Source organism: Buteo buteo, chromosome 10 (genome assembly GCF_964188355.1).
Source record: "Buteo buteo chromosome 10, bButBut1.hap1.1, whole genome shotgun sequence".
Classification (NCBI taxonomy): Eukaryota; Metazoa; Chordata; class Aves; order Accipitriformes; family Accipitridae; genus Buteo; species Buteo buteo.
In genome coordinates this window covers 25,548,333-25,576,009 of record NC_134180.1, presented here as the reverse complement: position 1 = coordinate 25,576,009, position 27,677 = coordinate 25,548,333, and the positions used below count along the sequence as shown (strand labels likewise).

The 27,677-nt window shown below is 37.5% G+C and overlaps 2 protein-coding genes across 3 annotated transcripts in view; one reads left to right on the top strand and one right to left on the bottom strand.

The window, feature by feature from the left end:
• Positions 1 to 299: 299 nt before the first annotated feature.
• Positions 300 to 27,119, top strand: MTF2 (metal response element binding transcription factor 2). 2 transcript variants are annotated; one of them, XM_075038990.1, is made up of 15 exons: positions 308 to 595; positions 11,454 to 11,652; positions 11,791 to 11,872; positions 13,371 to 13,466; positions 13,846 to 13,946; positions 14,281 to 14,429; positions 15,686 to 15,781; positions 16,889 to 16,957; positions 17,784 to 17,907; positions 21,847 to 21,914; positions 22,303 to 22,473; positions 23,097 to 23,205; positions 23,399 to 23,457; positions 23,642 to 23,746; positions 25,888 to 27,119. In XM_075038990.1, exons 1-15 carry the CDS (start codon positions 591 to 593, stop codon positions 26,240 to 26,242), a joined length of 1,788 nt encoding a protein of 595 aa, XP_074895091.1. In that variant the 5' UTR covers positions 308 to 590; the 3' UTR covers positions 26,243 to 27,119. The 2 variants fall into 2 exon arrangements, with proteins under 2 accessions (XP_074895093.1, XP_074895091.1); XM_075038992.1 differs by lacking the exons at positions 23,097 to 23,205; positions 23,399 to 23,457 and having other exon boundaries at positions 300 to 595.
• Positions 15,000 to 27,677, bottom strand: part of TMED5 (transmembrane p24 trafficking protein 5) — a 28,596-nt gene continuing 15,918 nt past the window's right edge. The window contains exon 5 of the mRNA XM_075038999.1: positions 15,000 to 15,225. Within this exon, the coding sequence (XP_074895100.1) occupies positions 15,138 to 15,225 (88 nt within the window). The 3' untranslated portion in view covers positions 15,000 to 15,137. The remainder of the gene's footprint in view (positions 15,226 to 27,677) is intronic.

Below are 27,677 nucleotides of genomic sequence, written 5' to 3'. Positions count from 1 at the left end.
GCGGCAGCGAGCCCGGGCGGGGCACCCCCAGGGCCGCCGGGTGCGGCGGGGCGGGCGGCGCTGCCCGGGCCCGGGCCGCCTCCCCGCAGGTGCGGTGGGAACAATAGACGGCGGCTGGCGGGGCAGCGCGCACCCCTCGGCACTGCCGCAACGAGTCCCGGGCGGCGGGCAAGGATCTCTCCTTCGGCGAGCACGCCTAAAGTAGTCCCTCTTTGTTCACCAGCGGCAAAGGTTCGGCTTCACCTGTGTCCTTCCGCCGCGGCGCTCTTCCTCCCCGCCCCCTGGCCCAGGAGCTGCCTGTCGGCGCAGGCGGGGCTCGCCGGGGCGGGGCCGAGGCCCTTTGTGCTCCCAGAATGCACCAGCTTCTCCTCCGCGGGAAACAAAAATGGCGAGGGGCTACGGTGGAGCCGGGCTGTCTGTGAAGCGGGTCTGACCCCTCCCCCGCCGCCTTTCCTCCGCTGCGCCGCGGGGTCCGTGCTCGGGGGGGCCCTCCGCGCACCGAGGGCCCGGCCGTACCGGGGCGCCGGGGGGAGGCTCTTGAGCTCGCTGATTTCCCTGTATGAGGCGGTTGGCACCACTGGAGAGACCGAATGAGGTGAGGGGTGGGGGGGCGGGCCGCGGCGGCGGCGGGGGGGGGGGAGGGAGTGGCGGCCGGGCCCCACGCGGGGGACGGGGGGCGGGCGCGCCCCACAGCTTGGGCCGCCCGTGCCGCATCCCCCCCCGCCCTACCCCCCCCCTCCCCCGCGGCGGCCGCGCCGCCCGTCGGGGAGGGGGTGCGAGGGGCCCCGCTGCGGCGCGGCGGGGGGGGCCCGGAGGCCTTTGGGGGAGGAAGCTCCCTCCGAGGCGGACGCTGGCAGGCAAGTAAGGGGTCAGTGGTGCTCTTCAGTGACCAAAACAAAGGGAACGGAGGCGGTAGGCCGTCTAACGGGGTCCGTGGAGGTGCCGCAGCGGTGGGGCTGCGATTAGGCTTGCGCCAGCTGTATTTTTGTCTTCTCGTTGAAGGATGTTGTCCGAGTAGGCTGCGTTTGCTCGAGAGCGGAGAGAGTAGCACAAAAGAGGTGGTGGTGTTCGCTGGTAACTTTGTTTTTGGTTTCTTTTTTTGTTTGCAACGCCTCACCTTTTCGTCTCTGTCAAGCTAGACAATTCGAATGTGCTTGGAAGCTTACCTTTTTAGTCCACTAAAATATGGTAGTTGTTGCAGGCTAAAAGGATGCGCGATAATGTCTTTTCTTTCCTTTGGTATTTGCCTTCTGTACGAAGAATGGGTTGATACTTTTGTTAGTCAAAGAGAACAATATGGTGCTGTGTTGGATGCTCTGGACGCTGATACTAATGTTGAAATACTAGGGCTTATCATCCATCCATGAAGTATCTGTGTGCTATTTAAAGGAGAGGGCCTGCATAGTTAAATGAAGGAGCCTGCCAGGAAAGCAGTGTAGCATCATGCTTGTTTCTTGCATTTCTTTCTGTTAGTTAGGCCCTGCTCATGACTTTAAAAGGTCAAACCTAGTAATGGGTAATAGCATGATTTTCTCCTGACTTAGTGTAAGGGAAAGTGATCAGTCAATGCTTTATACCTAAACTGTCAAAAGCACGGGATAATAAGAAAACAGTTCCCCTGTTGTTTTTTCTTTGGTCTGTAATCAGGTTGGTAAAAATTAACGTGTTAATGTTTGTCCCTTTTTTTGAGAGCTCAAATTACAATTAATTTCAAAGCGTTTGAGGTTAGAAGAAGAAAAAAAACTTAGTTTCTGTAGTACTAGAATACAGGTTAATAGGTTCATAGCTTTTTAATGGAAGGAGAGTAAGGGAGAGCAAAGATTAAAAATATGAAAGAAGGTGTACGATAAAGTAGTGAAAGCAAGAAGGATCTTTGCAAGGAGCTACAGGCTGGTAAAATGTTGGATCTATACTGAGAGTATAATGTAGTAATGTTTTCCACAGTTAACTCTTAATCTGTCAAATAGAGATCTGTGGCTTCTCAACATCTGGTCTTTTCTACTCTGGCAGGAATTTTAAATCAGATGTAGATGCTTATCAAAAGTTGGCTTAATATGGCTAGTCACCAGTTGTTGAGGTATACATTATTTTTTTTTAAATAGGTGAAAGACATATGCACTGGTAGTTAGTATCAAGGGTGGCCTTGGATACAGTCACGTTTGTCCTTCCCTGCATTAGGAGATCAGGTAAAGTTTTTGAGAAGAGCAGCTGTAACAAATAAGTTGTAGCTTATTTCCTAGTAGAGAGTGAGCTTCTGTATTCTCTGGAGATAGATGTGAATGAATATAGTACTAGAGGCACCTAAAATGCTTTAAAGCATATTTTGTGCTCCTCATGCTAGTTGTGGAGGAGAAAGCTTGGAGGGAAGAAACATGTGTGACTAGAATTCAATACGACTCTTCCCTTAGTTTGTGAATTGACAGTGCTTTTCGTGTGACTGACCTCTGAGTTTGCTGCAGAGTTAGTTTCACCTTCTTTACAGGCCTTCCTTGCAGGAAATGGAGGGGAAGTGTGTCTTTGAGTAAAATACAACAGGAGAAGAATTATAAAACCACAGGTATTGCTGGAGGGTCCTTGGGCAGGGTAATACCTGTTACTGAAAGTGCTGAAACTAGTTGAATTTGTACTTTGAACAATCTAGATTTCAGGCTGATGGTCTCTTCCTAGAAGGTATAATCTCTGTGGAGGAGTGAAATCAAGAGGCTTAATTTTCTTTGAGAGAAAGAGAGCCAAGGATGAGGACATTCCTAATGAGCTGGACATATTTCATTCACTAAATACCTTGGAGGACAATAATACTTTATTTATCTTTTAGATTTATTTATTTTTAATTTCTTTCTATGGAGTGCTTATGAAGGTTGCTGTTCTTGGAGACTAGCCTTAAAGAAGGAGATTTATCTTTATGGGGTTTTGATCACCTATGAAATCGTTTTCCTCAACCCCACCCCCCACACCCCTGGCTCCTCCCAGTGCAAGTCAGCATGTTGTCTGTTATCTGTTTCGCTGCTTGGGTGCATGCTCATACCATATTCCCTTAGGTATGTTGCTGGACATCCTGTATTTGGATACTGTAGAAACCCAAAAGGCAATTGCTGTGTTCGAGGAGGTGCTAAGTATGCAATTAAGGGAAGTTCTGATCTGAAAAGGTGTGTTGCTACCTGATAACCTTTGTTCTTTCCCTGATACTATCTTCTGCCTCTTCACTTTGTGTACAAACACAGGATCAATCCCAAACTAATGGCTCTTGTAGTACAGGTCTGCCCTACCCTTATTTCCCTACATACTAAATATGTAGGGAAATATATTACTATGTAATGGTCTTTTAAAGACTAATACTTTCACTTTGCATGTCAAATAGAATTAAACTACTTCTAGTTATTTATTATTTCTTGAGGGAGAATGTGAGAAAGTAAAAACAAAATCACAAATTATTGTAGTATTGTGGACATGAGAATGCCCTTATCCTGCTGGCTACCTCTTTTTAATAACATGAGTCAATCTTATTAAGGACAGTCATACTTCACAGGGTCAAAAGATGACTGGGGTTAGAAGGGATCTCAGGAGTTCTCTTGTCCTGCTCATCGTAGCATCAGCCATGAGGCCAGACCGGGTGGCTTTATCCAGTCAGCCCTTGGCAGCCTCCAGTGCGGGGGGCCACACAACCACCCTGGGCCCCTGTTCCACTGCTGAACCCTCCTCATGGTGGGAGGAGGGGGAAACATTCCTCCCTGCCCCATACCTATCAGAATCTCTTAGTTCAGTGTATGTGTGTTACCTCTTGTTTTCCTGCCGTACACAACTGTGAAGTGAATAATTCCATCTCTCTAATTTTCTCATAGGAGCTGGAAGGCTGCTGTTACGCCTCCCTGAAGCCTTTTAATCTCCAGGCTGAATGAGCCTGGTTCCCTGAGCTTCCTCTCATAGGGCAAGTGTTCCAGTCCCTGACTATCTTGGTGGCTCTTCACCAAACTTGTCTAGTTTGATGTTCTTGCACTGGGAGAACCAAAACACAGTATTCTAGATGCTGTCTAACGAGTTGTGTGTAGAAGGAAATAATCGCTTCCTGTCAATCTTCTGGTTTTGTTCCTGTTATATAGCCCAGGATACCATTTGCCTTTGCTCACAGGACATGTTGCTGGGTCGTGTTCTGCTTTCTGTCTGTCAGACCCCCAGACAATCTTAGCCTGGGGTTCTTCCTTCAGATGCAGGACTTTGCTTTTGTCTCTGTTGAATTTATTTAGGTTCCTGTCAGGCACATCCTTCAGCCTTGCTGAAGTTGAGGTAAGTGGCATCAACTCCTCTCCCCTTGTCCACAAATCCTGCCATTTTTAACACAGAAGGTGCTCAGGTTGGTCAGGCTGTGATTTATCCTCGGTAAATATGTGATGATGGTTTCTAGTCACCACCTCTCCATGTGTCCAGAAATGTCTTCAGAAGGACTTACTCCATGACTTTCCTAGAGACCAAAGTGAGGCTAACGAGCCTGTGGTTCCCAGGGCTGAACTTTTGCCCCTCTCCGTGAGGAGGGTTCAGCAGTGGAACAGGGGCCCAGGGTGGTTGTGTGGCCCGCCGCACTGGAGGCTGCCAAAGGCTGACTGGATAAAGCCACCTGGTCTGGCCTCATGGCTGATGCTACGCTGAGCAGCATGAGAGAACTCCTGAGATCCTTTCTCACCTGAATTATTCTATTATCCTAAACAACTGGAAAAATTGAAAATAATTTTGAGAATGTGTTTCTTGTCCCCCAGCCATTACTCTTTGCTTTTCTAGACTGAGGGATGCCCAGGTTAGAGTCCCTTTATCCTTATTCGGTACAGTTGGTGATGTGGCTTATGCTTTTGATTGTAGAAGAATACAAAATAGTTTAAAGATAAGGAGCTCAAAGTTAGGCTTTTGATTGTACCAGAATACAAAAAGTGTAAAGAGAAGGAGCTCAAAGTGTATCTTGTAGATGTTCTGTGACATGGCACACTGGAAGCTCAATATTAATTTGGTTACGTGAAGTAGCACAAAAGGATAGGCTATAACCTAGACTTGTACTGGATCCTCTGCTTGAAATAAATGAATGGCAATTTACTAATATAATAGATTGTTAATGTATAACTGGAAGAGTGACTGTTGCAACAAAGTTGCCATTATGAAAAGCAAAGTGAACTTTTTTTTTTTGAATCAGACTGATCTTAAGTTTGAGCCCTGGGATGGGGCAAAGGAAATATCCTGCTAAGTCTGTCTGTCTGTCGTCTTGGCCCAGCAGAATCTTGCTATTTGGGCAGAGGTAGGTATGGTTGACAAAGTGAACAAAGTAATGTTTGGCATTAGATCTCATAAATTGCAGACAAGCTGCAAGGAAGGTGGGAAGAAACATGTGGCTGGGATCCAGCACCTCTCCAGCTGTTAATAGAGGTACTGGTTCCCAGTAACAGGTTAGCAGCTATGTTGGAAGCATGGCTTGGGCTTGGTTATGTGGTGCTGGGTAAACCAGCTAAAATTGTGGCTCTCGGAAAAGATTCGTTTCCCTTTTCTGCTGCCTTCTGGCTGTGAGTGCTTGCTAGTCTGGCTTGTCTAGTCACCAGACCTTTCTGTGAGGTGCTTTAATTTGTTTAAAATATCAGAAAATTAATCCATATTAAGGGAAAGAAAACTGAATAGAAAGGTTATGGAGAAGTCAGCTTGTCATTCCAGAGCTGGTGGGAGGGGAGCAATCTGATGTATTGGATAAGCCATGTGTGAATGGCCCTCAGTTTTGTGTGCTCTGAGCCCTTGCTAGACCTCCATGCCCCACCCTCATTCCCTGTGAGATGTCAACTGTCCTGTTTTAAGGAGAGCAGAACAGACTGCTGGTATTTTATAACCCTTCATAATTAAATTTTCTTTAAAGTTTAATAAAAGTCTAGTTTGTAACTTTAGACACAACAATTGCAATTAATCAGCAGTAATGTCACACTTCCAGAACTTAAACTGATTATCTCCAAGTTCTTTCATTAGATCTTCCTCTCCTATGTGATACCACATTTTCCAGTTCTGAGATAGGTTTAGGATCTATGTGATTTGTCTTAGTAGGATGCTCTGTGTGTGTGTGTGTGATTTCTGGTCTGAATTCCCTTCTGCTAAATCTGCTGGGCTCTCTCTAAACTCATCTTCCCTTCAGTGTGATTTGTATTTACTGGGAATAAATGAACTAGCTGTAGGTCCCACTTCTTTGAGTGGTCTCAGTGGATTAAAATTTTCTCTTAATATGCTTTGGGCACTTAGTTGTTAAAATCTAGTATCTTTAAGTTGGCTTCCAAAAACTATCTGTACTCATAGGGTAACTATCATCTGTTACTGTTGCAGTATTTGTGAATCATACAGCCCTTCTGGAAGAAATTTACCAAAATTGCATAGATCGTCAATGAAACTGTCTATAGTACAGTCATGCAGTCTGGTGGTGCCAGTTGAGGGAGATTGTGTCCTGAGTTGCTTGTTTGCATTTGTTCTGTTGTGCTGACAAACCATTCTGTGAAACAAAGCAGTGAACTGAGATGGCTGAAAAAATAACTCTGTCAAGGGAGTTTTTCTTAACAGGAGTTGTTTCACAGCAGTTGTTACAACGGAAGGAGTACAGGAGTATGAATGACCTTAGCCTGGCACTGTTGCTGAGGAAAAAGACACTTGGAAACAAAAGGGAGAGTGCTCAGCCTTTTTAATTCTCCAGCCTCTTCACATCTTTTCCCCTAACTTTTTTGCTTCTTCCTTTGTAGCATTGCTGTGGAGTTACAGAAGTCAGAGGCATCAAATGGACATTGAAGTTTCCTAACCTCTAATAAAGAGGTTAGAAAGAGTTAAAAACCAGTCAAAACTAACAAATCTAATTTGGATAAATACAATGCTATGCATAGTGAGTTGTCATGGTTCACAGATCAGACTGATTTAGGTAGCTTACCTTCTGAGGGAGTTTGCCATTCCTGTTGACAAAGAATGACAGGCTATCTCCTGCTGCTGAAGCATATTATAAATTAATTCATTAAGTAGATAAATAGAAGGTCTTCTGCCTGTCTTGCTTGAATAACTATGTTTATGACCTAGACCCCAAGGTGAAAAATCAATGAGCATTTTCACTAGTTCATGAGATCAACTTCTCAAGAAATGGTGAAAGTGCACTTCTATTTTGAAGTGTATTTCAACATGCAGAGACGTTTTACTGTCTTCCTCCACTAACTTCTGGAAGGTTGTATGGGCACAAAAGTACTTTCTTTACGTTTTAAGTGCTTGACTAAGAATACAGCAACAACATATCCGGTATTGAGTAAAGGATGTAAAGCCAAGGTAGGTTGGACATGCTATATGACATGCAGTGTAGCTTAGCTGTGCAAGTTAAATGAGATAAAGTAGATTTTTATATTGGATAAGTTTTTCAGAAAAACTTAAGACATCTGTTGGATATTTTGCAATGAGAAGTTCTTGGAAATAAGTTTTTAAGATGGTGGGGAAATTGTTACTTAAAGGTTACTAATTTTGTTAGTAACTATAAATGGTGTAGTAGGAAGGTGCTATGGAGCTGACTTCATGGAAGACTTGAAAGCAAGTTTCTGGAAAATGTGGAACCTTCAATTTCAAAATTGGCAAGCAAGAAGTTAACCTCAGTTTGCATTTTCACTTCCAACAGAAATTTTATTTTAATGGTACATGTGACTTCTTGGTACTCCACTACAGTCTGCACTGAATTTCTTGTGATATGTGCCATATTTCTAGAAGGCACTTCAGAGACACCTACTTTAAGTAACTTATGGCTTGCTAATTAAAGTCATCTTGTTAAAACAGTAGCTCTTCCCACTTAATCTCCATGAAAAACATTGAGGGAATGTTTCCCTCAAGAGGAACTTCTTATCCATGTGGAAAGCAACTGTTAAGCTACTGTCAGCCTATTGTGATAACTAACCCTATTTCAGTCTGTGTTAGATAAACCATAAACTGCCACAGCAGGAGCTACTTCGTGAGCTGTTTAGTCATCACTTCAGCAGTGCTGTCTCCCACGGAGAGCAATGTGGACAATGGAGAAGTGTCTGCTTTATTGGCTCAGACCTTTACTGTGTGTCAAGATCCTTCAGTGTCTGAAGTAGCTATTGTGAATTTAGGCTGTTGTGTAAGTCAATGTATAGACTCATTTAAGTGCTTTGTGCCAGAAAATGGTGCACAACACATTTTTGATAGAATTTGAATGGAGTTATGGGACAAACTGCTGCATTTAAAAGAAAGTCTCATGCTTTTGAAGACTTTTTAAAATATAATACTCAAAAATAGTTGTTGATTTTTAAATGTAAATCTGTACTAGATTGTGTATAATAAATTAATTGATAGTGTCTTTTTGCTTATTCTGTGCAAGATCTTTCGCACCTTTTTTCAAGTACTGGAAAAGAGGAGCAACGTTCCTGCTTTTTAGCTGCTTTCTCTAGTCTCTTAAATCAAACCAGATAAAAAGCTGGAAAGAAAATCTTTGAACCTCCAGAAGCGAGTAGTCCCATCAAAACACTTGTAAAACAGTTTCAAGGTGCACTAATGAATTTAAGTGCTTCAGACTACACATGGCAACTTATTAAACCGTTTAATATGGTAAATCAAATTCATAGATGTAATTTGAAGTATCTAAATACTATAATACTTTGTAATAATGAGCCCTTTCCAGGGAAAGAATTATTGGCTGAGACCAAGTTATAGTTTCACAACTATTTCTAGGCTGCTTTGATCAAGCCTTGCCTAGACTTTGAACATTGCTTGCCTTGTGCTAAGTTGGACCTGTGCGTAGTCAGAAAGGTTTGGGGAACTGATGAAAGTAAACCTTTTTTTGCTCTCTTGCCTGGCTGACTTCAGACACATTTGTTTCTGACCCTCTTTGATACTTGGCTGTGTAAATGATTGTACAGATACAAAGGAGAGAGTAGAACAAACATGGGTTGCACAAAGTGCTAAGTAAGGGCTGCAGTCCTGCTTCAGAGGCCTTTGCAAAAATTTAAGCTATTGTACAAGATAAGGGGCAAAATCTTGCAGTGATGTACAAAAGATGGTAAGGTTAAATGATGAAATAATCTAAGGGTATGAGGTTATTCAGAATAATATAGAGAGTGTAGAAGGACTTCAAGCTACTGAATAACTGGATAATGAAGTGGCAAATGAAATCTGGTGCAAACAGAAGCAATCAACACACAGTGGGAAAAGAAACAATAGTCTGGGAGCAGTTAGAATGAGAACCTGCAGTTTCTAATAATTCTTTGACATTTTTAACTCAACGCTGGATTGTGGTGGGGAGAGGGGGGAAAGGCTACAGATGTTATTAGTTGGAAAGGAGCAAAGAATGAAAAATGGCCTGGGCTGCCATGCTGTTACCCTGTTATTGTAAACTTATTTCGAATGCTGTATGCATCCTGTCCCATTTATCAGAGGTTAGAGTAGAACTGGGGAAAAGCAGTGGTAACTTTAAACAGCTTTCACATGAGAAGCAGCAGCATTGGTAGGATTCTTTAGCTGGGAAATATGGCTGGGTGGGTCTGAACATTATTACTGGGGCACAAAGTGAGAAGATGGAAAAATGACAGTTTATTTTTCTGATGCAGTGATGAAAGGTGTCAAAAGTAGTGACAAGGTACCAGCTGTGAAACAAGTAAAAAGAAGTGCTGCTTTACACGTTCAGCAAAACATGTAGGAAAACTTGCAGAAGAAAATTCCATTAAGGACTGAAAAAGAAAAAAAAAAGTGAAGATATTGCTGCTTGAGATATTTGGATCCACAGTCCGTAAGAGACCTAGAGAATATTTGAGAGAGGAGTGCTGTTCTAAGTTTTTTTTTTTTTTTTTCCCCTGCTCCTCTGGTCATCCCTAGTCACCTGTATGAATATTTTTGTATTTGGGATCAGGCAGGACTTAAACTGGTGACCCAGTTGTGCATGAGGGTGCCAGAGTTATTGGGCTAGGTGGAACACTCATCTGGCCCATTATGGCTGCTTTTACTGTCATGTCATTGTTTAGGCTTACACTGATTATAAATATGCTTAAAACAGCTGTCTAATTTTCTTGTGTCTAACCTTCTTGGTTTAAAGTGTTTAATGCAAAACCCTGTTGATTGCTCTCTGGAATATTAACTTTTGCATTTTTTGCATACTTTTGATGTTTTAAGCCATTATAATTCCAGTTTAATTTTCATATTGAATGTAAATAGTAAACTTTTTAGGGAGAAGGGATTCCCTTCTCTTTGAAACTTCAGAGTAACTTCTCTGACATCTGAATAGCAATTCTCATGAAACTATATAGGACACTGATTTATTTACTGGTTTTGTTGGTGCTTTGTGATTTAATTAAAATGTTTCTGGTGCTGATAATACACCAAAGCTATCTTGAATGAGGTGAAACTTTGCTCTTTCAATTGACTCTATCCTATTTAACTCCCTGATCTGTCCCTTGTGTTTGTCAGTTATACATACATTTAGTTTCTAAAGAGAAAATACATTTGGATATAGGAATGCTAACTTTGTTTTATAGTCTCAAATTCTGCCTATTACTTATGAAGATTCTTCCTTGTGAATTATCTGGTCTTATTTTAGAATTTTCTATATCTTACTCTTGGAGTCTAGTGTTTGATAACTAGTCTGACATAAAAGCATATTCACACTTATATATAAATAGGCTATATATTATGGAATTGTGTGAGGAAAAAATTATTACTGATTCAAGGAATTTATAATTTTGAGTTTAATGTGTGAAGAAAGGTTGCAAGATCTTTTGTTTTTCCTCTCTGATTCTAAGAGAGAAGAAACTTACTTTACACTAGAAATTTAACATGTAGAAATTCTTTTGCTGGAAACCTCTACAGCTATGCTTAGTTGCAAAGCATGATGCTGTATTGGAAGTACCTGAGTTAGTATAGACCTTGAGTTAGCATAGTGCTCAACCTGGTTTGTTTCTTTTTTATTTTTATTTTATTTTATTTTTAATTCTAAGTAACTAACTGCTGAATACCACGTTAATTGTCAACTACTACCCTCCCTGCTGAGGTAATGTAGGTAGAATTGGCTTTTTAGCTACCTTGAAATTTTAGAAAACTGTCAGCAACTCGAGTGAGTAATGTTTTAGTCATAAGTAATCCTGTACTGAATGTTCTTGATGCATTCTTTGATGCTTCTGGTGACTTTATGAAGAGTCTCTGAGCTGGAAAGTTTGTGTCTCCCCATTCTCATTTACACTAGCTAATTTCATGTAAGATTTTTTTTCTTTATATAAACTTGCCTTTTTCAAATTTTGTGCACTCTTACAGTAGCAGAGGCACTGCTACTAAAGGTGTGTAGAGTCTGAAAACATAACCAGGCTTTTAATTACCTGAAGTTAGCTAAGTGAGTTCTAGCTGAGAGTCATATTAATATTTAAAATATATGGTTTCTTACTTTAACCAAATTTTGATTACCTTTTCCCTTGCTTCCCTTTCTTTAGAGACTCTACAGCGGTGGGTAATTCACTGGTCCATAAGCGGTCTCCTTTACGTCGAAGCCATAAGACCTCAGCATCTCTGACCAAGCTGTCATTACGTGATGGACAGAAAGCCAAAAAGCCACTGTGTAAATTTGAAGAAGGTCAGGATGTCCTAGCTAGATGGTCAGATGGCTTGTTTTATCTTGGAACTATCAAAAAGGTAAACAATTTTTTAACTTCACTGGAGTCTTACAGTATCATCTGTTGGTTAAATATTACAGTATTATTGTCTCAATATTAAATACATTCTTCTGTTTAGTCCTTTTACTCTGGCTTCCACTGGATTTTTGTTTTTCAGATAAACAAACTGAAACAGAACTGCTTCATTATATTTGAAGACAGTTCCAAATCCTGGGTTCTCTGGAAGGACATACAAACAGGCAAGAACTTCAGTGAAGTAGTCATTGTTTGGTATTTTTGGTATTTTATTTGTTTAGATTACTATATCTGTTAAAATAAATTATTACATTCTTGCATCCTAAAGAGTGATATAGTTTAATGTGACCCAGGATCATGAATTAGGCAAATTGAAAAAAAAAAAAAAAAATTTTTTCAAACAACTCTCTATCATTGCAGTTACTTTTTTGTTTTGTTTTCATGTGACTATGTGCAGGGAGGGGAGAACACTTCTAAAAATAATCCCATTTGAGTTTATTTGGATGGGGACAGAGTATAATACTCTGTTTTAACAGAAAACTCCAGGCCCTAATTTACACTGAGTCTATGTCCTCCCGTTGTTTTCAGTTGAAACAACATGACGTGGAAAGAAACCAAAGACTGGAAAAATCCTAGATTTGAGTGGAGTTTTCACATTTAAAAGTAACACCATAACTGTTGTACATAAGAAACCATTACAGATTTTGGAGTATTCATGTGATATAAAGAAATGTGCAATTATCAAGTGAGACATCTATTATATATTAGCTTTTACTTTTTTTTTCCAGATATCTGGGGAGTAGCTAGTATTTTGATAATCTAATGCTAATGAAGCATGGATGACAATTTCAGTGACAACGTCTTCTGAAAATCTGATTTCCTCATCATATAAAGGCAATGGAAATCTGATCTGGCTGTCGCTGATTTTTGATGTTTAAACTAAGCACTTCACCTGTTAACATGAGAAGCTTTGTATTCATAACAGCAAAAAATCAATGGCTTCATTTCTGAGAAGCTTTTAAGATACTGCTGTTCTGCTTCTGTATAGTACTAGTTATGATCTTCGATTCATTTATTGTAACTATCAAACTTTAATGCGTGAGTATGACAACATGTAGATTAAGAAACTTGTATTTTAATCCAGATTTTTAGATTGATACATGGTATAATTGGAGCAAGATGTAGTTTTGTTTCCAGTTTGCAAGCTAGCTTTTTTAACTGTGTGCTTTTTGTATGCTTGCAGATATGTATAAGAAGTAGTAACATGTTTCCTAAGAGTGTTGGAGTTTGATATTAAAGCACCTTGGCAGATCTGTCAAAAACGTATGCACCAAATTGTGCATATATTTACAGGAAAAGACGCATATCTATCAGTTGTCCAGATAGGTTTTGTTTATACCTATTTTTTAGCCTGCATTTACATTCATCATTCAGTTATTTAATTTTTATTGTTGATATTAAGGAACAATGGACTGCATAGTAAATAGGCAATATATAGGCTAACAGATATTTATAGGCTATGATAAGTGATATAAATATTTGTGACACATACAGTCTGTACAAAATGTCTGAATTTATTTTTGTTAACAAGTTAGGCTCTGTAAAAATGTTTCTACAATGCATGGATCTGTAACAGAAATTACGAAAAAAGTCATACATGTGGTAACCGTTCCAACTGCAGATGTAATCTGAAAAAAAAATCACACTTTCATCTTTGTTTAGGAGCCACTGAAAGTGGGGAAATGGTCTGTACAATATGTCAGGAAGAGTATTCAGAAGCACCGAATGAAATGGTTATATGTGATAAATGTGGGCAAGGTAACTAGATTTTTTTTTTTCTATTTAATGTATTTTAAAAGATTTTTTGATTTGTTTTATGAAGGAGGATATTTGCCTGGCTCTGACTGACTGCTCAACAGATCTTAAATTTTATAGCCCTTAGCGGCTATTAAAAGCTCAGTGAATAATGATAATCCATGTAAAAGTGGCTAACACCTGTTCTGTAAGTAAAGTTTATTTTTTCTGCTAAGAAAATTTAAAATACTGTTTTGAATGTGTTAACAATCTTTTTGATCATATTTTTGGCACTTAATGATGGATAATGCCTTATAGTTGCATTAAAATTATATATAGTTAATTCTGTGTAAGCTTCTTTTGCCATTATAATAACACTTTGGTTGATCATTTTTTTATACAGGTTATCATCAGCTGTGTCACACACCAAATATTGATTCCAGCGTGATTGATTCAGATGATAAATGGCTCTGTCGACAGTGTGTTTTTGCAACAACAACAAAGGTGTGTTTCTAGAAAAACATCTCTTAATACATCCCATATTGCTTGCATGCTTTGTTTTTGAAGTTGAAACAAACAAACAAACAAAATAGCATTTTTTTTCAGTGATTTCTTTTTTGTTAACTTTGATCTGAATGGGAGTTTTATATGTTGGGAATTAATATTTAGATGAGGTTTGGCTTTCAAGTTATTTTTAAACAAATATGTTGGTATTAAAACATAAACATGGAAGTACTTTACATGATTCTAGACAAATTTCCTTAACTTTTAAATTAAAGGATTTGAAAGTTTAAAAAATATATTATTTTTGTAAACTAATGTATTTGTTCTGGCCCAGAGGGGTGGTGCGCTTAAGAAAGGACCAAATGCCAAAGCACTGCAAGTCATGAAACAAACATTACCGTATAATGCAACAGACCTTGAGTGGGATGCAGGTCATAAAACCAATGTCCAGCAGTGTTACTGCTATTGTGGAGGACCTGGAGAGTAAGTAAACAGATAATATATAAGAACTTTTCTCCATAATGCAGCTGCAGACTTTGGCCCTGATCCTGTAGACTTTTACTTGTGAACTTGTTAGTTTCTATTTCTATTTGGTGTAGGTCTTAAACTCAATGCAAAGTGGAATTTTGATTTATATATACTTTTTTTTTAAAAGTCTCATGGGAAATACATTTCTAATGGCTTTCCTTCTCCCATCAGATCTTTTGGTTTGTTCTAATATTGTCATGTGACCATGACATAACATCACAGTCTATTCTACAACAAGCAAGAATTTTTTTTTTGCATTACTACTGTTAATGTGTTGAGATTGGAGTTGTTTGTTGATCTTCTTGCAATTCTAGGCAGTGTTTTTCTGTTGTTAACTCAGCTCTGTTATTAGTCACAAATATGGATGTATCTAGAGATTAGTTCATTAAATTTTGTTGGAATAGACAGCTGTCTGGTTCTACCATAGTGTCATACCCTGGATTGCAATTATTGGCAGGGTAAAGACTTTTTTTCCTCTTATGGCATTACAGAGTCCTCTGCTGGTTCTTTCTTACAAGAAAGGCAAGAAGAGGACTTCTTAAGCAGGTAGAGATAAGTACTCTGGTGTCTGCATGAATGAGTAAATGACTAAAATAGCATTGAAGATTTGAAGTCAAGGCAAGTCAAGAGTCCAACAAAGAAGTGAAGCTTTTGAGTTTATATTCACAGACAGAGCTCTGGTTTGAGAATTTTGCAGACTTGGACAAACATTGCCTTCAATTTTGCGTGGTTCCTTTTCTCAAGGGAGAAGCTGGAAAAGGAAAAAAAAAGGTATAAACTATGAGGTTCATTTTGAGGATTCAAGTAGTTGAATCCTCAGAAGAACTGTTTGTGACTTAATGCGGCTGGGTTGTGCTTTGGAAAATAACAAGGTAGCTAATCTGGTGTGTGAGAAGGAGCTTATATGGAGTTACTGAATACTTATTATCAAGAATCAAAAGGTGGTTGTCAGAGGAAATTACTAAATGAAGAAAATAAAAAATTTAGTTTATCCTTTTACTAGACTATCTTTTATTATTCTTAGTCACTCTCTTCTAGTAGTGATTCATTATGGAACTAAATATTACTGAAATATCTGTACAGATGACTGTTTTATAAACTGTGAAAATAAGTTTGGGTCAGAAGATCCCTTGCTAGTTAATTTAAATGTAATGAAGAACAATTTTCAATACTACTTTTAACACATCTTGTTTTTCTTTCTGTTGGTGAAGCTGGTATCTAAAGATGTTGCAGTGCTGCAAATGTAAGCAGTGGTTTCATGAGGCTTGCGTGCAGTGCCTCCAAAAGCCAATGCTTTTTGGTGACAGGTAAGAAACTTAAGCTGTACTTTATGGTTGTCTTTATTTAAAATGTGGAGGGAATCTCACATATGAGCTTTTATTAAGGCACCTGTAATGCAACAGTATGTTCCAAAAATGGGGTGAGTTTTATGTAGATTATATGAAATAACGCATGTGTTCAGGTGCCAGGAAAATACAGTTCTTCATCTCAGTTTAATGAAGGAGAGTGGGGTGGTGGGGTAACCAATGGATATTTGAATTCAAAGTGTTGCTGACTTCACTTTGTATGGAAGTCCATTATACTATAGGTGCTGGCTATTGGGAGGTTGGAAGTTTTATAGGCCCACAGAAGTGGTCTGCTTTAAGTTAGATAAGGGCTTTCAAGTTCACATTGTGTAGGTGACTAATCTCTTGAAGCATGGTGCCTGCTGCATACAAGGTAGGTTGTCAGTGTGTGTATGCAGTGGTAGTTTCCTGTACTAACAGTATAGGGAACTGGAGAGAGCTGGACGGATAGTTTGAGGGGAGCTATGTACATCCTCTGTTCATGTGTGATGAGTTGGGACAAAAGGAAATGAAAAATTTTGAGTGCTAGTCTATGTTATCATGTTAAGAGGAACTTGGAGCAGTTGGAGCAGATGAGAGAGAAAACTGGAGAGAATCAAGTATTATCTCATTCATTATCTATTATACTTTCTTTTAGCTGTTGGTTGTGTTGGAATGTTTGTATGAAGGAACTGAGTTAAGACCCAGGAATGCATGGGTCTTTTAAATGCATGCTTACACTGGTGCACAGGTTTCTGCATTTGAGAGAGTGGAGTGGGGACATTACAGAGCACCATCACTGATACAGTCACAGGTTGAGGGACTTTCTCAAGGAATGTGAAAAAATGGTACCAGGATAAAATTGAGGAATTACCTTGTATCTGCTCTGGTAGGTACCAGCACAGACTGTGGAGGTTGATAAAGGAAGGTGAAGGACAAAGGGACTCTCAAATATCATATGGCTGGCTTTCTAGCCTGCTTAACTTTCATTTTTTCATAACTAGGGTGTTAAAACATTAAGAGAGTGTGTGTGTGTACAGACACCCACCACCCAGACACATGTACATATACATATGTATATATTTTTAGGTTTTATACGTTCATTTGCTCAGTTTGCAGTTCTGGACCAGAATACCTCAAACGTTTACCCTTGAGATGGTAAGTATGAATTTAAAAAAAAAAAAAAAAAAAAAGGTGAGTTGAATACATGCTCTGCTTTTCTTTTTAGTATTTTGATTTTCCTTGCAAAAAAGGAAATCTACTTGCTGTCTTGTTTTCTGAGCTGTTCTTACTGCTTGTGTGAACAGGGACAACTTTTCCTTCAAAGTTTATCTTTAAATGTAGAGATATATTGCAATTGTGTGCTCTCAGAATTTATTCCTGGGATTGTTCAGTGAAGTAGCAAACAACTACTCACTTGTTGTGTATGTGAAGACTGAGATATTCGAATGAAGCCTTTAGATAAGCCAAATGGAGTGAGTACTAGCGTATGCATCCTGACACATTTTATAATAGCTTCTGATGAGATTTAATGGTTAGTTGTAGCTTGAAATCTTTGACCTAACCCATATTAGAAATTATATCTAATTTAGTGGACATGTGCTAACAAATATGTGGTGGAAATTATCTTGTTAAATGTTAATTCATCAAAATACTTGCATGAATTCGAATTGATACATTCAGGTATGAATTTGGACTTAAATATTCCATGGTTTAGACCAGTTTTGGCATTTAAAAGAACATCATGACAACGAGATGAGGCAGAGATGAAAGTAAGATTCAAAGCAGAAGGAATCTTGAGGAAAAGAAATGACAGGAAACTTCATAATGTTGTTCCCTGGATTGAGTGTTTTAAGTTGTGCTTTGTGTTCCTCTAACTATATCGTGCTAATATCTTTCCTACTAAATTATTTCAAATAAAAGCAATTGGAAGACAAAGATGACTTTTTTCTCTGTTTTTCATTCAAATATTTCTGAATTCTAGGGTAGATATAGCACATCTATGCCTTTACAACCTAAGTGTTATTCATAAGAAGAAATACTTTGATTCAGAGCTTGAACTCATGGCCTACATTAATGAAAACTGGGATAGATTGCATCCTGGTGAGGTAAGTAATTGAAATACTCGTTCTTGTTTTTCCTCACAGTGCATACATATGTCCTGAAAGTTAGTGACCTATGAACTGTTCTATTCTGGATGTTAAATCCTTTATTACCTTAAAATCTGGTAATCCCAAATAATGAGATCATATTTAATTTCCTTGCAGAAATAGAATGTTTTTTGTGGTGTATGTTATTCTGAGCTGTAAAATTTCTCCAGTGATCCATGTATCTGTTATTTTATTATTTGCATGGCAACTTTTTTTATATTCAACTGTTTATTCTGTTGCATATATATATATTTTCCTTTCTTTTCATTTTATAATTCTCATACTTCTTTGATACATTCATGTGCACAGACCAGAAAATGTAAATGTAGAACTGAATGCAGAGTATATTACATATGAAGGCATCTTCAAAGTCTCTAAGGTGTACCATATAACAAATTATTGTACACAAACATTTCCTTTTTCTTCCCTCTTGCAAACGTGGGTGATGATCAGTTCATGTCCAGGTCTAAAGATTGTTTTGATCCTTTTCTAGTCTGATTCAACTACTTGTCAAGGCATCTTGTTTTTAGTTCACTACTATACTAGTTATTTTCCAGCTATTTGATTTATTGGGCAGTCATCTTAGCATTAAAGGAGATCCATTTCCCCAAGCAGACTGACTTCACATTTAACTAAGAGGAGCAGTGTAAATACTTGTTTCTGCATGTAAGGTTGGATGTAAAATTTATGTCTAAATTCAAATTGGCATACTGGTAAGAGAGTATGCACTTTTCTCATGCATGAAAATTGTTTAGAGTTTTGAAGTTTTTTAATGCAGGTGGCATATAACTGGTTTGAAATATTCTGATCATGAGTACATCCTAATGTCATACTTTTCAGTAAATTCTTACATGTGTAATCCATTTTTACTAGCAGACACAATTTGAGAATCAAATGTATGTTCTTGGTTTAAATGAGTAACTACTTTTCATGAATAATGGAAAACAGTTTAAAATACATATGTTAAGGCTATGAGTGTCAATAGTTTCTTAGACAAGCAAACACTCAAGCATTACTAAAAAATGACAATTAGTGTCGTTATGAATAGACATCTGGTTTACTCTGGAATGTATGGCATCTCTTAGCTAAGTCATATCAAGTCAGTAATTCTGACATATCAAGTCTCAAGCTTTAATTAAAAAAAAAAAAAAAAGCTGCACAAAATGTGCTAATTCTCACACCATCTTTTCCATAGAATGAAATGTTCTGGCTGTCTTACTGCACAGTTTAACAAATAGATAAGCAATGTTTAATTTTGACTTTTGCTTCTCTTGGTATTGAGGGAAATATAGAGGACATTGTTTATTTCACAAAAGAAAACTTTCTTTTAGATTTAACATAATTTCATGTCAGAATGGCTGGTCAGAGCAGCTGTGGTGTGGATGAGGAGAGTGGAGCATCTAGCTGCCATTGACTTGGAGCACACATACCATTTTGAAGAAGCTGCAAGGCTACATACAGTCCTCACTGTGCTCTTCCCCCTTTCCACTTTCAATCCATCCCCGCTCAATCTATGTGATAAACATGTAACTAAGGGGGAGGAAGGAGTTGGGAGATCCAAAATAAGGAAACTCACCTCTTTGTTAAGTGGTACTTTCAATTCCTTAATCAATATTTGTACACCTTCAAGAAAGCTACTTTTTTTAAGTCTGAAGACTATGTTTTTTGAAGGGGTAGAGTTTGAATAAATGTAGAAAAGCTGTGTTGAGGACGTCTTCAAGACTTTATTATGAAAAGATTCTAAATGTCTCTCACTAAGCTGGGAAAAATTGTGTCTTGAAAAATTTGAGGCAAATGTATTTTACTGCTTTGGTTAATCTGGTTTCTTAATTAAACATAAATTAGTCACAGAAAGAATAACATCTACAATATAATGGTTTTAGGGTTTCTGTAATATTCTTAGCTTGCCACTGTTCACTGCCTGAACAAGGCCACTACTAGCAATGACACTTTGGTTTCTTTCTCTAGCTGCTTTCAGTTGAGTAAGAGGAAAAGTTTTTCAGCCATAGGTAAGGTAGGAGTAAATGGTGGAATTATCAGACCTCCCAAGCCAGTAATTTTTAGCATGTTATTATTTAGGATGTAATAAATATATGGCAGTTTTCTGTAGTTAAGTGCTGCAGAGTTGCAAGACCTCTGGATAGCAATGAACTGTGCTGAATGCGTATGGTAAAGATGTATAAAACCAGTTGTTACTTTCTTTGGCTAAAATGGCTTGAATATCTCCCTGAACTTTAGTAGTCAGGTAGACTGACTGTGAATCTTGCCCAAAATTGTGTTAAAAGGTTGGTTTTGAGTATATTTACTTATTTATTTAGCTGTTAGCACATTTAATCTTTTGAGCATTTCTATCTGTCCTGTTTGGTCAGAATTGTATTCTTTTAGAAAGTATTTGGAGGTTGGGTTGGTGGGGTTTTTCTGAGCTGCAAATGTTGTACAGTCTGCTCTGTAGTATTCATACTAATAGTGAAACTTACACTGTTTGTGAATGTCCTGGTTTCAGCCGGGATGGAGTTAACTGTCTTCCTAGTAGCTGGTACAGTGCTATGTTTTGAGTTCAGTATGTGAAGAATGTTGATAACACTGATGTTTTCAGTTGTTGCTCAGTAGTGTTTGGGGATTTTTCAGCTTCTCATGCCCAGCCAGGGCACCTGACCCAAACTGGCCAACAGTGTATTCCATACCATGTGACGTCCCATCTAGTTTAGGAACGGGGAAGGGGGGGGGCAGTGATTGGCCGCTCGGGGACTGGCTGGGTGTCGATCAGTGGGTGGTGAGCAATTGCCCTGCGCATCATTTGTACATTTCAATCCTTTTATTACTTACTGTTGTCATTTTATTAGTGTTATCATTATCATTATTAGTTTCTTCTTTTCTGTTCTATTAAACCGTTCTTATCTCAACCCATGAGTTTTACTTCTTTTCCTGATTTTCTCCCCCATCCCACTGGATGGGGGGGGGGCGTGAGTGAGCGGCTGCGTGGTGCTTAGTTGCTGGCTGGGGTTAAACCACGACAGTGAACTCTATAATTAAAGATAAATTTTCTGCAGAGCCAATTGGATATAAATTCTGGATCATTTTGGCATGGCAACTGGAAATACACTAGCTTCACTGGAATCTAAAAATAGCTGTCTAAATATAAAAATAATCTTATTCTAAATTCTATTATATAAATGTAGTGTCCACTTCTTTATAGTCACCACCATACTTATTCTGCTTTATGTCTCTAATTCGTAAGTATGCAATTTTTTAGAGAAAAGATTCCATGTTTTGGTAGCTTGATAGGGACTAGCTGCTTCAGGCTTTGGTGCAAGAAGGGAGCTTAGACTGGGTCTTAGCAAAAGGGACATGAAAATGGATTTACTTCCCCACCCCCTTCCCCTTTTTCACTCTTAACTTTTCTGGGCCTCTTCCAGTTTTTGTATCATGTTGAGTAATGTTGGCAAAAACGGGAATGGGATCCTGTGGCAGGTTTTCGGTTAAAATGATCACCAATAAAATAACTAAGTTCTTGTATCAATATAGTTATCTTCTGCTTCCAATCTCAGTTATTGGGAAGACATAATGCTGCAGAATAATTGTTCTCAGCAGTCTTGGGAGGGCAAGCTAGTATTATGTTCTTTGAGTATATTAATTCTTTGAAATTTTTCTTGCACTTATTACAAGTGAAACTCATATTCTTTGGCCTGGGCTTGATCCTGACATGAATTCTGTTGATGTAAATCACAGAATATATGGGATAATGGTTAAGGTCCTTTGGTGTTAGGTAGTTTCCACAGCTAATACTTCATAAATGTACTTCACATCCAAACCTGTAGTTACAGTGACTCAAAGTAACTAGAATCTTTCTATTACTAAAGAATTCGACAGGTTAAATGATTTCTTAATACTTCACAGCTGGCAGATACACCAAAATCTGAAAGATATGAGCATGTACTGGAGGCATTAAATGATTACAAGACCATGTAAGTTATTGGTACTTTTTGTTTTAAATGTTGTTTGCCTATTTAATCCGTTGTAGATTAGTCTTCAGTCTCCTTTGCTCAGTCTGTCTGATAATCACTTTGGCTGCAGATAACATTTAAATTTTAAATACTGTTTCTATTTCAAACTATAAGATTACATAACTGTTGGAGTGGAACGCAGATAATGAGAAAAAATTTGTTTTAACTTCCATCTTCTTTCCACTTCGCATTCTGTATTTGAGAGTGAGGATTGCGTTAGGGGTAAGAGGGGAATAAAATACCACTAGACTATCCTAATTTGCATAGTTTTGTTTTGCATGTACATTGCTATTTTAAAAGTTGCTTTCCCTGGGGTCAGAATTTTAACAATTAATTTAAAATCATCTAGGTTTATGTCTGGAAAAGAAATAAAGAAAAAGAAGCATTTGTTTGGCTTGAGAATTCGTGTTCCTCCTGTGCCACCAAATGCTGCTTTAAAGGCTGAGAAAGAACCAGAAGGAACTTCTCATGAGTTCAAAATTAAAGGCAGAAAATCATCTAAACCAATCCCTGATGTGAGGTAAAATAACCCAGTCATTCGAGCAATGTTGTGGTGAATCGGGGCTACTTTGGGTATATTTTTGGTACCTACGAAAAAGGTATTTTTATTGTAGAATGTGTTTTTTTAAATAACTGTAAAGGTGGACTGTTAGTAAGAACAAGGTCTTTGAATGAATTTAATTGGCTTTCTATTAGGATCCTTCTAAAAAAACCCAAACAAACCCAACGTGAAATTTAGCAGTAAGAACAACAGAAAATATCCCAGCTTTGCTGCCATTTAGGAAACAATCTTGTGTTTCTGGAGCTCTTATGCAATAATCTAACTAGAATTCTAAATAGGAAGCACGATGTGAAGTTTTTTTACCAGTGTGATTGTATGAATAAACAACACTTAACACTTGTTCATTCCCCTTCAATGTTAGGGAATCAGTAATGTCACTAGAAAGATATTGTGTGTGTTTGTTATTCTAGAGGCAAAAATATGTAGCTTTGTACGTGACAATTTTGATTTACCAGGATAACCTCATTTAGCACAATGTTTTAGCAATACACATCTAATTGTGTATTCATTGTCAAAGCAAAACATATATTCAATGAAAACTATCTTCAATAATACACAACAAAATATAAATTTTCTTCTAGGGAATTAAGTAATGGTATAGAAAGAAAGGGGAAAAAAAAATCAGTAGGTCGTCCACCTGGTCCCTATACAAGAAAAATGATTCACAAAACTCCAGAGTCGCCTCCTCTGGTAAGGTTTTTGATATTCCCTGCCACTCCCCCACCCTTTTCCCTCTAACTGGATTATCATTTTTGAAGAAAAATATAACCAGTTCATCTGAATCATATTCCCCCATTCATCCTCAAACAAAATTGATGCAGCAATTAAAACTTAATTTGAAGTACTCTTTTTTTTTTTTTCTTTTTTTTCCCTATCTTCTTAGGATAATGAACCAGTTCCAGTGATAGAGAACCCAGCCTTGGAATTACCCTGCACTGTTGGGTAAATTAAAAAAAAAACAACAAACCAAACAAACCAAAAAAACCTCCAAAAAACCCTCCACACCCCAAACCCTGTAAAACATTATAATACTATGTCATTTATCTGTTTGCTTCTGAAATGTCAGCTCTGTTTTTAATATAAAATTATTTTCATTACATGGCAACCCTGTTATCTTGCATATCAGGAAATCTGATGGAACTGCACATTCATCCAATACCTCAGATGTGGAATCCACAGGTGCTGCCAGTATGAAAGAAACTACCTCATCTAGCATTTCCAGACATTATAGGTAATTATTAAATTACTCTATCTGCTATAAAGATTTGCCATATACTAATTTTAATAAAATTTTCTGAAAGGAGGGGGGACAGGAAACAATTGGTTCAACAATAATTCACCCTTAATAAACAGATGTTGCAGGGATCCTACAAGAGGTATCTTGCCAAAGCATGACATGTAATGTTCGGAGTCTCTGAAAACCTGAGTTTCTGTGGTACTTCTAGTCAGTTCTGAACCTTTTGGCTAACTTCCATGAAATCTGATCCTGGTAGTTCCAAAGAAGTTAGTCTAACAAGATTCGTGAAGATAAATGCTTGGATGAGAGAGACCCAAACCAGAAACCCACACTTACAGAAAGGCAGACAATTTTCTAATCATCTGTGGCCTAGTCATTGCCAGTGCTGTTTTGTTGTTTGGTTTTGGTTTTTTTTCTTGTTGTTTTTTAAATTTTTTTAGTTGAAGCTTTGGCAAAACAAAGGTAGAAGATAAGGTAGGAGGTTGGCTTAAGTTATGAGGCAGCCATAGGGTAAGTGAAATGGAGGTAAGGGTATTGCAGGACTGGTGGGAGAATAAATAGAGAACTGAGGATATTGTGGAGGGGTATAACATTGAGGATATAGTAATTCACTGGGATTTGGAGTGATGAGCAACTGAGACTCAGTGTAGAGCTATAAATTGCATGGGGAAATCTGAAGAAATAGGACAAAAGAAAACTAGTATGTCTTAGTCCTGCTTACAACAGACAGGGTGAGAGTTTTTTGTGCTCACTAACTACTGTTATTTGTTGATGCAAAATATGTAGTTAAATTACATTTACTGGAGAGAATTAAACTCCATAAACACTTCCTGAACTTAGTTTTCTAATAAAGGCCATAAAAGAGCTGATGTCTACCCTGAATTAATCTTAGCAGCTTTTGTTTTTGTAGGTTTGTGTATTCATGTTAAAGAATAGTTAAGTATGTGGTGATTTTCTACAGGTAATAGAGCATGAAAAATTTTTGGCACAGTCTTCATTAATAAATTATTAACTACAATTGACTTTTCTGCAGATAAATTGTTGCTTGAACTTTTCCATCTCTCAAATTCAGCAAACATAAATTTCTCTTTTATTGAGGTACATGGATCCTCAATCTACTTATTTTGTCTCCTCTCTTTCTGGTTCATGCTATCAAGTGCTTTCATGAGTCATTTTTGTGTGCATTACTGCTACAAATAGCCTGTCTTCAAAAACTCATATTTAACTTACAGACTTCTGAAATTGTTACCTAAGCACTTAAGTCACTGTTTTGTATTTCTGCCCTTTATTCCATTTTTTTTTTTAAAGTTAAAAAGTTGTGCTTTTTTCCTTGGTATGTTACACAGGAGTCTTGAACATCGGACTTTGCATACCATTTAATTAAGGACTTTATCAAACACTTTTTAGTATGTGCAAATTATAGATGTAGGTTTTTACATAAGCATTTGTATCTTGGACATTTTTAATATTTGGATGATGGTTTATTCTTGGATAATGTCAGAAGCTTCTTTTTTCATTACTAGATACAAATCTGTGTGAGTTTTGGATAGACATATTTTTCTGGCCACATACAATAAATCTTTATAAAGTCATGTACTATTGTAGAAAGAGGTGACGTAGAATAGATTTTGCAATATCTTCTTTCATATTTCAGAGTTTTCACTTATTGACATAAATTCAGCTTGACAAAAATAACTGTACATAAATTAATTTTTTATTTACAGTCTTAACAAATATCAAGTCTCAAACTCTTTTGTAGTATAGCTTTTGTAATTGAGGCCTACCTGTGTGATAAAGCTGTATTTTTAATATGCAAATTTGGGGCAGACTTCTCTGAACAATTTTTTTTTAATTTGCTGAAGAATGGGATTAAGCTGTATCAAAATAGTATTCTTAATATATCTAGGCATAAGTTAATATCACTTAGCTAACCTTTCTGACGTTTTGTTAAATTAGTACAATTTTCCTTATGTAAATAATCTTTATTTTGCAAGTGCCATATTTATAGTAATCTATAGGCAACAAATATTTCACAGTGAAAAATAGAACAAAGAAGTTATGATAGGAAATAACTGATGATAAAGCATACATTTTGAATAAGTTTCTTGGAGTTACCACTTTTTTTTTTTTAATAGTTTATCTGACTCGAGAAAAAGGACTCGTACAGGAAGAACTTGGCCTGCTGCAATACCACATTTGAGAAGAAGAGGTCGCTTTCCACGAAAAGCACTCCAGACTCAAAATTCAGAAATTGTAAAAGATGATGAGAGCAAAGAAGATTACCAGTATGATGAACTCAATACAGAGATACTTAACAACTTAGCAGATCAGGAGTTACAGCTCAATCATCTAAAGAACTCTATTACTAGTTATTTTGGTGCAGCAGGTAGAATAGCTTGTGGGGAAAAATACCGTGTTTTGGCTCGTCGGGTGACACTTGATGGAAAGGTGCAGTATCTTGTGGAGTGGGAAGGAGCAACTGCATCCTGACTGTAGGACTGAACATTATGTTCACTGCACTGTCATCTGTAAGTACAGTTCATAATGCAGAGCCACGACAGAAATGTGTCTTTAAGTGTGTTTCTAAAAACAAAACAAAACCAGTTTAGCCTTAACATGTAATTGTTATCATTACAATTCTTGTGATAAAGACTTATCTTTTTAAAACCTGATCTGAAACTTAAATTTTTTAATCTGAACACTGTTAGATTGTTTTAGGTTGAGATATTTTGGGTTACAATTGCTTAAAAATGTGCATGGTGTTTTAAAAAAAAAGACATTTTCTAGAGAACATTCCATGGATACAGTTATTGTGATTTAGAGAAAATATTATGTAGATAGCACAAATATTTGAAAAATTTTGGTTTGTTTTCTTACCCAAATGTTTGCAGAAATGTATTTCTATTTCAATACTTTCTAGATTTCATAAGTGCAGTGTATATAATGCCTAATGAAGACTGTAAAATACTGAAGTTTTCTTTCAAACAAAGTGTAAAAAAAAAAAAAAAGAAAAAATATATTGAGCCTGTAAATTGCTCTGTGACCAGACTTCATTGTCTTCTTAATATATTCTTTGTGTGTGTGTGTGTGCGCATGTGTGTGCGTATATACATATGTATATACGCACACACATACTTGTGCGTGTATATATATGTGTGATTGTGACCTATGCAATACAAATTATGGGATCGGGCAGCTTCTGAGAATACATCCCATAATTCTTTTTTCAGGAATAGTTGCCAGTATTTACACAGCAGCATTTCTTCTCAGGCTTATTGGGTGCTGTTGCTTTCTGTGTACTAAGGAAAAGTGTCAAACCAGTGCAGCGTGTTCTGGCAATGGGTGCAGTCATTGATGTTCATATGTTCTAGGTAATAAATTCCATTATTTTCCATGTGAATTAACTGTTAAAATTTAATGCAGGATCTGAACATTTGGAAGTTAACTCTACTAGGAATAACAATATGAAAGTTATTGTGGCACACTGATTGTAAATTTTGTGTCCCAGTTATAAACTAAGTTGACAGGAGTCACACACAGGATTCCTACATATCTGTAGAAACAGTCATATTTTGATAAATGTAGTATGAACAAAGTGTATTATTGCACAGGGTCAACAAACGGTTTGTTGCCATTTGAAGTAACGTTACTGATTTTATTACAACATTACCTCTTTTGTTTTTATAAAATGTACCAACTTTTAAATTGATAAGTTTATTTTACTTGTTTAAAAAAAAAAAGTCAAAAAAGTCTCTTGCCAGTATTAGACGTTTTTTCTTTGTCTGCTACTTTTGAGGGGATTTTAGCCAAAGAGTAAACAGAAGAATATTTTTACTTTGGTGGTTATTCACTGTAGTGCATAAGGTTAGTTTTCTTATATGCTTATAGTTTACCACCAAAATAAAATTATGTAACACTTAAAAAT